The sequence below is a fragment of the Octopus sinensis genome, linkage group LG10, assembly GCF_006345805.1.
Source record: "Octopus sinensis linkage group LG10, ASM634580v1, whole genome shotgun sequence".
NCBI classification, from domain to species: Eukaryota; Metazoa; Mollusca; class Cephalopoda; order Octopoda; family Octopodidae; genus Octopus; species Octopus sinensis.
Genome location: NC_043006.1, coordinates 102,286,633 through 102,298,783, shown reverse-complemented (window position 1 = coordinate 102,298,783; position 12,151 = coordinate 102,286,633). Strand labels below are relative to the sequence as shown.

The 12,151-nt window shown below is 37.0% G+C and overlaps 1 protein-coding gene across 5 annotated transcripts in view; it reads right to left on the bottom strand.

Annotated features, from left to right (window-relative positions):
• LOC115216731 (N-acetylated-alpha-linked acidic dipeptidase 2) overlaps window positions 1–12,151 on the bottom strand; it is a 1,056,093-nt gene that overhangs the window by 82,127 nt on the left and 961,815 nt on the right. For all 5 annotated transcript variants that reach the window (XM_029786272.2, XM_029786273.2, XM_029786274.2 and 2 more), the window contains 2 exons: window positions 6,717–6,900; window positions 2,122–2,212 (listed from right to left, as the gene is read on the bottom strand). In XM_029786272.2, coding sequence (XP_029642132.1) covers window positions 2,122–2,212; window positions 6,717–6,900 — 275 coding nt within the window. The remainder of the gene's footprint in view (window positions 1–2,121; window positions 2,213–6,716; window positions 6,901–12,151) is intronic.

The following is a 12,151-nucleotide window of genomic DNA, read 5'->3' as shown; positions in this document are numbered from 1 at the left end:
ATTTGAGCATGAAGTCACTCCCATGCACACTACACCCTCTGGTCCATAGATGGACAGTCTCCTCTCTCTGCCATTTCAACAGTCTGCTCCTCGAACTAGCAAGTTCCATACTCAGCTACTCCCAATTTAATCATCTCTCCTTCTTTTGTCCACCCACATTATGTATACACTTCAGACCCATACTGAGGATGACCTTGACATAATTGAACAACCAAGCAGGATTCACAGAATGGGCTGAATACAAAACATGGCTCATGAATTCTCTGCTTGGGCGATTTTCTTGAGTCACCATTTCACCATTGTATGCCAATCCATCACGAGATCACTCATTTACAGCTGAGTGGACTGCAGCAATGTGAAATGAAGTGTTTTGCTCAAGAACACAGTGCACAGCTGGTCTTGGAATTGAAGCTATGATCTCGCAATAGCGAGTGCAACACCCTAACTACTAAGCCATGTGCTTTCACTTATGTCCCATACAAATCTTTCTGCCCAGTCTTTCCTCACTAGAATGTTATCCCCTTGGAATTCCTTTCCAGCATATATTTTTCCTGCAGCTGCCTGCAAGAAGAATGTTAACTGCACTGGTTTCACCAGTCTGTCTCAGAAGGCCTGGATGCAGCCTTTTCCCTCAGATACTCTTAAAAATAAAAAAAAAAACAACATAGTCATCCCCATCTTTATTGAATGGCATCATCATCATCATTTAGCATCCGCTTTCCATGCTAGCATGGGTTGGACGGTTCAACTGGGGTCTGGGGACCCAGAAGGCTGCACCAGGCCCAGTCTGATCTGGCAATGTTTCTATGGCTGGATGCCCTTCCTAACACCAACCACTCCGTGAGTGTAGTAGGTGCTTTTTACGTGCCGCTGGCATAGGTGCCAGACGAAGCTGGCAAACGGCCACGGTCGGAGGGTGCCTTTTACGTGCCACCGGCACGGGACCAGGCGAGGCTGGCAATGGCCACGATCGGATGGTGCTTTTTACATGCTACCGGCATGGATGCCCATCGGGGCAGCACTGGCAACGGCCACGTTCGGATGGCTCTCTTATGTGCCACCGGCACTGGTATCACAGCTACAATTTCCATTGTCCAAAAATCTCAGTCTCAAAACATGTGGTCTTCAAGGCATCATTTCTAAAACAGTAGGAGAGATTGCTGACAAATGTTTCATTCTAGCATAGAGCAGATTATGTCTTAGTGGAAGTTCATTTGCTGGCTTGAAAGTATTGAATAATTTAAAGGTGTGAGTCATAAACCCCTTTTATAAGTCACCAGAGAAGAGATGGAGTAAGAATTAGAATTGTACACGGGTTGAGTTAAGTACAGAAAGGCACTCAGCAAGTTAAGTCAGAGATATAGATTTTGATTCTTAGTTGTAATTATTTCCTTGTTAAAGGTATTGTGGCTCCTATTTCTTATATTCAAGCTTTAAATAATCCTACCAGGATTAAGTTCTATTAGAAGGCCACTAGAAACCACTCCTGTGTCTAATCCCGAAAGACATTAAAACAACATAGTGGTAATGTTGAGGAATGGAGAAAGAGAGAAAGGGAGAGGAGGAGGAGATAGATAGATGGAGAGAGAGAGAAGAGAGAGAGAGAGAGAGAGAGAGAGAGAGAGAGAGTGAGAGAGAGAGAGAGAAATGGTTGAAATTGGTATTAGCATTAACAATATATTTCTTGAAGAAATAAATATATTTCAGCTTGTTGATCTATCATGAGCAAATGAAGTGTCACTTTAAGTTAACAAGAAGCTGTTTAAAAACTGCTTGTTTTTTTAGTTTTTTAGTTTTTCTGGAGGGGTTTTGTTCTGTGCATAGTATATAAATACTATATAGAACATATGAGATATTAAAAGAAGGAAGAAGGGCCTGCTTTATGACAGTTTGTTGCTTAAATTTTCTGTTTACATTTTTGCCTGAGAGTCATTTGTGCTTTCCAGCACCTATGGGCTAAATAAAACAAGTGCCAGTTAAATACTGGGCTTGACTGCATTGATAAGAAACCAATTACTATGAGTAACAGAGAGCTCTGTTTACAAAACCAAATCAGCCTCATCCTATATCAGCCATGACATATGTAAAGCAACAACAGTAGCAATAACAACATGTTTGTACCTCATAAGTTCTTCAGCATCAGAGTAACTGACAGAATGTACAGGAATCTTCGGGTAACTCTTGCTAAAATCAGGTATTTCATGGATATGATCTGAAAATAGAGGAAAGTTAGTGAAAATAATGGAATAAGTAAATTTCTTAAAGACTGGCAAAATATTAGAGTAAAGAAAATGTGTTGTGCATTTCTTTGTTAGAAAAAAACCCAAAACATTATCAATGCGAGTGAAGCAATACAAATTTCAAAATCTGAGTAGATTAGGGAAATCACTAAAGCGGGACTTGAGATATGTCAAACATTCACAAAAAGGATGAAATTCAAATGAAATGTCTGTAATAACAACAAAAGCAATAATGATGATGAAAATTTTCTAATTTTTAAAGTGCTTTACTGTAGTTTTTTAGTTTACATAGAAGACCAGCTTTTATGTAAAAATATACAGTATAAATGTGTGTGTGGGTGGGCTTGTTGCCCCTATGACTGTGCTGAAGACTATTATATAACAGATATTATAGCTATTGTTAATAAAACACATGTAAGATTGTAATGTGTTGAATAAATGTAAAAAATTTATATCCAGGCTTTATATATATATATATATATATATATATATATATATATATACATATATACATACACACATATATACACACATATGTATATGTGTGTGTGTATATATATATATGTGTGTGTGCAGGCATGGTTGTGTGGTAAGAAGTTAGCTTCTCAACCACATAGTTCCAGATTCAGTCTCACTGCGTGACACACCTTGGGCAAGTGTCTTCCACTGTAGCCCCAGGCTGACCAAGGCCTTATGAGTAGATTTGGTAGTCAGAACTGATAGAAGCCTGCTATATATATATATATATATATATATAATATATATATATATATATATACACACAAACAAAAAACACACATACATACATTCAATGAAGAGAGAGAAACAACCTGAAACCTTGGTTTAGAATTTCTTGCAGATTTTCTACAATGTTCACTTTTTGCATTTAAGTCCAAATAAGATATAAAATACTCATACTTGATACCAAATAGAAGAAATATTTATGAAGAATAGCTTACAAAAACTTCACCTCTCTAAAAAAAGGTTTATTTAATTTCAGGTAGACTCAGCTTTATATTACTTAAAATTTCATAAGGAAAGATATGTGAATTCTTCCTCAGATGTTCTCAGATTGGAGTAAAGAGAATTTGAAGATAGCTTCTAGGTGATATTATTTTGAATCCCCATAGATTGTTTCAAATCATGTGTAACACTTTGGTAAAAGCGGCAACACCTGTTGATGCCATGTACAATCACACACTGCTATCAAGTAGTTAATAGTCTGTAGGATTTGAGAGTTCAGTGATGCCAGTTACTGTCATATCACATGGTCATATCACATGGTTATGAGGTGACAGATTACATATTAGTTTGTGTGTGTCAAGTATAGCTGTGTAGAGTAATTTTAGTGAGGTGATGGTAAGTCATAATGATAATACACAGAGCATGGGTCAATTATGACTCAGGTACTTTATCTGGGTCAGGAATAGTTTCAAGTTCATTTACAGGGTATATGTTTGGCGGCAATTATAGGATTAAGTAGTTTTCTTGTTGATGGATACTGCAGTCTCTTGCAGTATGTGCAGTTTCACATGGGGGCAGAGTTGGCAATCACAAGCGAACACAACAAAGAGTAATGCGGAAGCTGGTACAAGGGAACTTCATCTTTTCTAGCGTTATGATAAAGTATGTCCTTTAAACTTGTGACGGGATGGATGACTGAGTGGGGGAGATTTTAGGGTCAGAAGAACCTTTAGTCTTATCAAGAAGGTAAGATGACAACCACTTTAGTGCTTCTGCCACTAAAAATATGTATGCATCCAGTACATTCTGTGAAGTGGTTGATGGTGTGAAGTATGAAGGGCAACCAGTCATAGAAACCATTCTAAAGTGAAAATGGAGGATGAGTGAGATATGTCACCTGGCCATGTCTAGGAAAGCAGAAATCCCGCACAAGAACTGACTCAAACCATGTCCTATCCAACTCATGCCACCACTATGAAAAGCAGATGTAATATGATGATAATAGCAAAAGTATTGTACATGCTGTCAAGTCATACTTGCTTGTGAATGACATGTGTATGTGTGTATACATGTATACATACATACATCATCATCATCGTTTAACGTCTGCTTTCCATGCTAGCATGGGATATATATACATACACACATATATATGCATACATGGGGAGATAGAGAAAAATAGGACTAACACCTATGTATTATTTTCTGAAGCTTACTTATTTAATGGAATTCAATTTAATGGAAATCCCAAACCAACCTTCCCAAAGTGTCTTTTATCTGAAGGAAGATGAAATGTGACACTAAATGACAGAGAAAACAGCTAATGTCAACAGCAAGAAGAAGGACAAAACAACAAAAATAGAAGCTTTCAATCAACGCCATGTAGATACTAAGGTGAGTGTAATTGAAAACACACCTTCCATTAAACACATACCTGCACTATCAGATCAATACATACCTATACTATCAAACATATCTACTCTGAGACATGCATATGCAGATGCATTTGGTATCAGACATATACTTTCACATATTAGTGAATATATATACATATGCACGTGCGCATGTGCGCGCACGCACGCGCACACACAAATAGCAATTAAGAATAACCAAACTCATTTGATTTTAAGCATAAACATGTAGATGTTGTTTGGCTACTGATGGGAGTGATGATGAGGAGAGGATTATAAAAGAAAACATAAGGGGAACGAGTGTGAGCAAAGTTTGTACCAAATTATGCTTCAATGAATTCTGCAAGGTTAAAAAAAAAATACTTGCTGCCATGGAGATGCAGCAACAGAAAAAAAACAAAAGAAATCAGTTGAAAACTACAAGCAAAGCATAAAAAAAATTGTGTACCCTTTGAGAAAGCTAGTGATTAGTGTAGCAACAAATATTTTTGGGGGACATAAACAAACATCAAAAGCCTTGGGAAAAGAAAGAAGACAAGTGAAATATATTTTAAGACAAATACAGTTGGTGCATTTATAGGCTTTATTAAATATGATTCCCCCTAAACATATATATATATATATATGTATATATATATATATATATATAAAATGAATAACTAAAAAGTAAGAAGTCTAAAGTGATTTCTAATAATCTAGAGAGAAATGAAAGTGGTTTTAATAAATGTTGTGGGTGTCAGAGAGGGAGCAGGGGACACAGAGTGGTTAATAGGGGCTGGCAAAGTAGGAAATGCTTATTGTTCAAAGTAAACAACTGTTTCCTTTCTCTTTGTCTCTTGTCTTTCTCTGGGATTTGTTAAGAACCAAGTTCTTCATTTTCTACGTAACATCAGTCCATTTCCCCTATTCAAGTTCTTTAAAGACTTTAGCCCTTCCTTTGATCACAATAGTCTAATATAATTTGTTACTTTGACAGACAACTACCTCCTTTTCCACCTCTTGTTTCATCTCAGTGTAAAAGAAGCCAACTGTACATCTTTTCTTCTCTCATGGATATCTTCTTCCTTTTCCTCTCATAACCCCAAACAGTCCTCAGAAGTCTATCTAAGAGTACCTATTTCTTTATTACCCACAAGGGGCTAAACATAGAAGGGACAAACATGGACATACATAGGTATTAAGTCGATTACATCGACCCCAGTGCATAACTGGTACTTAATTTATCGACCCCGAAAGGATGAAAGGCAAAGTCGACCTCGGCGGAATTTGAACTCACAACGTAGCGGCAGCAGAAATACCGCTAAGCATTTCGCCCGACGTGCTAACGATTCTGCCAGCTTGAGTACCCTCTAACAGTTAATACAAATAGTTTATCCTGCAATTTTTTTGAAGTCTCAACAAGTTATTTTACCGAAGACCCTACATGGTTTTAAAATATTTACCTTTTTACCTTATTTTTTAATTCTTGTTTCAGTTATTGGACTGTGGCCATTCTGGATCACTGCCTTGAAGGGTTTAGTTGAACAAATTGATCCCAGTAGTTTTTTTAAAGTCTGGTACTTATTCTATCAGTCTCTTTTGCCAAACTGCTAGGTTATGGAGATGTAAACAAACCAACACTGCTTGTCAAATGATGGTGGGAGGACAAACACACACAACAAGCTTCTTTCAGTTTCCCTCTATCTAATCCACTCATAACCCTTTGGTTGACCTGGGGCTATAGTAGAAGACACTTGCTCAAGGTGCCACACAGTGGGACTGAACCTGGAACCATGTGGTTGGGAAGCAAACTTTTTACTATACAGCTGTGCTTTGCTGAAAATTTTTCAAAATATAAATAGGGCAGAGAGAAATAATGGTATTTAACATAGGAACATGGAAATAGAATTTTTTTCTTTTCAAGTGGGGAAATATAGTCCATGAGATCTACCCCAGTTGATGACTGGTACCTATCTTCATTAACTTATAGAAATATGGAAGGAAAGATGATGATGATGATAAAGTAAAAAGCTCAGAATGTAAAAAGCCCTCAACTAAAGTCACAAAAAGTTTGCTGAGATAGCATTTATGACAAATAAAGATAAAACCCCAAAAAGCTTACCTAAAGCTGCATAATCTGGTGTCTGGGGATCCCCACTGAGAGTATAGCGAACATGAGATATTTTGACAGCCCAGGGTGGTAGCCACCAAGATGACGGATATACACTTGACTGTTTGGAAGCATAGTCAAATGGGTCCCCATACAAGATTGCCCCTATGGCACCAAAATTCTCCGCATGTTTCACCTGAAAATTAAAAGGAGAAATAAGACAAGGAAACTGCAATAAATAATAAAAAGAAAAAAATTCCAAGAGAAATGGTTGTATTTTAGTTCAAACACAGAGACATAAGGTTGACAAGATTGCTGCAGTGAATAAATCCATGAAACTCACTTGAAAGAGTTTTTCTTTTTGGGTTTTGAATAAGAATAAAAACAAATCAAAACAGTAGAAATAGTAAAACAATCCCCACCAGCAACGGCAGAATTTAATTTACATTTGAAAACATTTTCAAAGAGGTGCTTATAAAAGAATTGTTAGCATGGCACCAGATATCTTCATGCTTGCTTAATATGTGTTTGTGTGTGTGTATCTATGTATATGTACACGTGTGTGTTTGTGTGTGTGTGTATCTATGTATATGTATGTATGTGTGTGTGTGTGTGTGTGTGTGTGTATTCCTCCAAATTCAATACAACTAAGCACTACTGATTGTTTTTAATTTGTTTGACTATTTGAGGGAGATGGGAACTAGGATAAAAATGATGTTAGGCTATTAACTAATATGGTTCAAATTTACAAGAAAAATTTCACTGTCACTCTGGGCTTTCTAGTTAAAGAGTACATGCCTTCAGTTCACAAAAATGTCAGAAACAGGTACCACAACTTCTGGGAAAGAAGATACAAGTTTAAAAAAAAAAAAAATCTTTCCCAAGAAGAGTTGTCTTTAATCTACTTAACACTAAAGAAATTGGAATTAACTATTGGTCCTATGGATCTAAAATCTCTAGGATAAGGCTGCTTTTTGTTGTATTTGATATTTTTTTAAACAATGTCAATTGGCTTAACATACACATTTGTTGCAATGGGAAGAAAATGCTTGTTGCATTTCCTCTGACAAGAGAAATAAAAATATAAAAAAATAAATGAAGGAAACAACATTTTTACACATTAACATTCATATAAAAACTATGTTGAATTCTATTTTCTGATAATGAAAATAGAATTCAATGCAGTCACATGTGTATTTCCTCCCATTAACAAGATTAATTTATTTTTTATTAATACACTGGTTTGAGTGTTATTGCAGTTGTTATCGGAGAGTTCTACCACCACAGATACACATACACTGTAAAGGAAATCTATAACATGAGTGCAACCAATCAGAAGAGGGATTCAATCACTAGTTCAACCATCAATACTTTAACCCAACCCCTATTGCCAACACCATTTCCCTACCTATCACTTAATCTATCACTCTTTGATGCAGTCCCTCTTTACTAAGGGGTTCTGCTTCTTACTTCTCATTACATCTGTTCAGCATTTTCATACCTCAATTGATTATGCAGTTTGCATGATGCAATAAGCTTCATGTCTTTTTCCATCACAGACCCTCCTGGGCCTAATAACTGCAGCTGCTTCACTGACCTTCACTGCTGTCCTTTCCATTATTCCACAATACTTTGCTATTTCAGACACAGCCAACTAACAAAGGTAGCGTTGTGATGGTGTAGCAGTTTGAACTGTAAAAATCTGTAGCACCCCAGCAACTTCTCAGACCCCTACTTTCTACAAACTATCTTCTCTATATTCCCTGCAACCAATAATTCTCGTTCACCACCCTCTACCGTCTCATCTCCTCCTCTCACCTTCCTTCCACAGTCATCAACCTTAATGTCAGAACACCATATACCGCCACTTCCTTTTCAAGATTCACAAAGCCACCTCATAATTACCACCTGTCCCACAGAATTAATCACCTAATACTTAGTCCAGCTCTTTTCACCAATAGTTGTAGCTGTCTCATTGCATAACTATGATGCCAGCCATAGCATTACCTTTTTAAATCCTACTATCACATCTATCACATCTACAACTTTTGTAGCTATGGCTATGACTGGTACAAAATCCAATTCAAACATCCACTATTTCATTCAATGTGGTTACTCTCAATCAGCTAATGATGCTACCTTGCTGGTTACCTGTGTGATATTGACAGAACCACCACTCCTCCATTACCACCAACCAGTTTTCCTTTACTCTCACTTGCCTCCACTATCACCTTACTGTTCTAACACACCACCCTACACTACTTCCATACTTCAATCTGATCCTGCTGCTTTCCACATCTTTCCTGAATGTGTTTCTCTTGTCCTTCAGATGCAATGGGAATCTCTGCCATCCACCCAATACTCTTGCTATCCCTCACTCCACTGTCTGGGTTCTTTAATCCAAAACATCACCACCCTACACAGACTTAACTCTTCCTTCCATTTCATGGATGAGCCTTCATCTTTTTCATCACCTGAAGGGTTGTACAAATGAGATGATCAAGGCAGTGATGGGAGTAAATCATCAGCTTTAAACAAATAAACTCTACTATGTACATTGAGCACTTTTCCTTCCATTTGTATACCCAGGCATATAAACCTCATCATTTACCTACTGGAGCTCCTCTAAGCTGATGACCTTGTTCTTATAGCCTTAGAGTTTAGCTAGCAAAGACCAAAATTCTAGTGAACAGGCAAGCAGACAAATTGCAAATCTCTTCAAGGAAATGGCCCTGTTTGATATGTAGAAAAGGTGTAGGTTGAGATTTGATACTGTGTACCAAATACAAGCCAAGGGCACATAAGAGATGCGGTAGAATAACAGGAAGCTTAACAGAGAAAGTAGTCTTTGTGTGTGGTTGGTGTTCAGGTACAATAAATACTAAGAACCCACAGGATGTAGACTTTCTCAAATGTTCAGGGAAATCCTTAGAGGTAGTAGAGAAGTTTCTGTTATGTAGGTGACCAAATTAGCTGAGGAGAAGGAGACACAGAAAGCGTAGTTGTTAGAATAAGAACTCACTGGAAAGGTTCAGAGAGCCCCTTTGTTGGTAACAAAAGGCCTTTCCTTCAGAGTGAAGGGCATATGGTATGATGCTTGTGTTTTGAACAGCTGTGCTAAATGGTAAAGAAATGTGGACTGGGAAAGCAGAGGACATGAGAGAAATGAAACCAGTGTGCTCCATTGGATGTGCAGTGTCAGTGTGCATGTACAATAAAATTGGGTATAAAAGGCATCACATGTAGTGTGCAAGAGAGAAGACTGCATTGGTGTAGTCATGTGATGCATATGAATGAAGACAGCTGCATAAAAAAGTGTCGATCTGTAGATATGGATGAAACCTGTTGAAGAGGAAGACCTAAGAAGACACGGGAAAAATGATCTTCAGATGTTTAAGTCTCACAGAAGAGATGACAAAGGACCAAGACAATTGGCGTTTTGCTGTGTTTGAGAAAACCCATCCAGTAAAGTAAAATTGAGGTCAACAAGGACACACCGTTTTGGCCTCGTTTGTACTCCCACACACAATCTGTCCTTAGCAAACCTTTTCTCCACAGCCCATCTTACCAACATTGACTCTCCTTCACATGTCTTCACCACTTGTATCATTTCCCCCATTAACTTCTATTCTCTGTTGTGAACCGATATGCACACTACGTCTCTGTCAAATCTCTTCTCTACAACACAACCTCCAAACACCCTTCCCCCATATGTGCCCAATCACTTCATTCCTCACCCCTCCATTTCCCACTCTCTTTTTGCAATCTTGTGAACTTATACACCCACTCACCTTATCCGGTCCCTACCCTGTCACATCTTCACCATCTCATCTCCCCAACTGAAGTAGCCATGTATCTTTTCCACTGCAAGACACCTATTTCTGTCACTGTATTCATACTATAATTTCTCATCCCCTGACACTAACCCATCTCCCTCAATACTACTCCCCTCTCTGTTGAAGGGTCTTGTCTTGCAAGTTACTTAATGATCTCACTGCATCTGTACCACATAAGAAACAACCAGCAACCTCTGTAAAGTGGTTGACATTAGGAAGGGCATCCAGCTATAGAAACCATGGTAAAGCAGGTAGGAAATCGACCTCTCTGTCTGTATATCTACCCTCTTTATAATGTTGGCAAATGAATTAGGAATAAAGATGTGCATTGTTCGGTTGTTTGCAAAATTTCTAAAGGTGGCTGAAGATTGCTCAACATTTTAAAATTGATGTAATGCTTACAGTGTTTAATAAACTGAAGTAGCATGAAACGATCGTACCACATTACCTCGGATATAATTTGTTGCTTATTTTGAGTATATATATATATATATATATATATATATATTTATATTATAATATTATATATAAATTAGATGGAGAGAGAGGATAGAAATAAGTAGTAGATTGTAGATTCCTTTAGTTTTTGGTTGTAAGTGTAATACAAGAAAGTTCAGTGTAATTTTGGCTAAAGTTATTGCAATGATGAAAGAGTCCAGTTAGAGTTGAGAGTAAATCATGGTTATATCCATTACATGGTTATTATTTTCCCTTTCCTTTATAACTGAGAAATATTAAAAACATCTCTGGCAAAAAAAAAAAGAAAACAAAAACATTATTAATAAATTTAACAAAAGCAAAATAACTCAGATTCGTTGTAATATTTGATATTTCCTTCCTTTACCTCATCTATCACACTGACATGAGCTGAACGAAAATATTTCCTTCATTGTTGTGGGGTATATGCTAAATATCAAAAATGAGGATTGCCAATATTTCTTCTAAGCAGAGTTCTTTGAAGAAATTGTTAAAAAATATTGTGCCACACTTCTATTGTTTTTACTTTGTCTGATAAGAAGTGAAATGGTTGAGTGATACGATTCTAGATTACAAATTCATAGGTCACAAGTTTAAAATTACTGCAGCCATTTCTTTGTGTTGCTGGGCAGGAATGGTGTGCAAGGACCAAACAGATGATTTGAGCCTAGTAACTCCCCCTTTTGTCATTCACCAGCAATTTAGCAACTCCAGTGAACAGAAAATGCCACCATCTCTTTATGTCCATAAAAAAGAAGAGGAAGAAGAAGAAAAATTATAATTATTTTAAAGATTCAGTACCTGCAGAGTTAAAATGAAATATTGGTCGAAAAATCATGAGTTCAAATTTTTCTACAGGCATTGTGTTGTGACTTTAAATAAAATAGACTACTGTACTTGCCACAAGCTATCTGGTGAGTTGGTAGATTAGGTAAGCGATCTTGCAGAAAATTTTTTTTACCTCTAGCTGTAGTATTTAAATACACCCCCTACACTTTCTACATATTCTGCTGCTGACAAATGAATGGAAGAGAGGAATAAAATGTATTCTTGTGTAACAGAATTCAATTTTGGCATTGTAATCCATCGAATTATATCTTAATTTCCAGTTAGATCAATATTCTACCATTATGT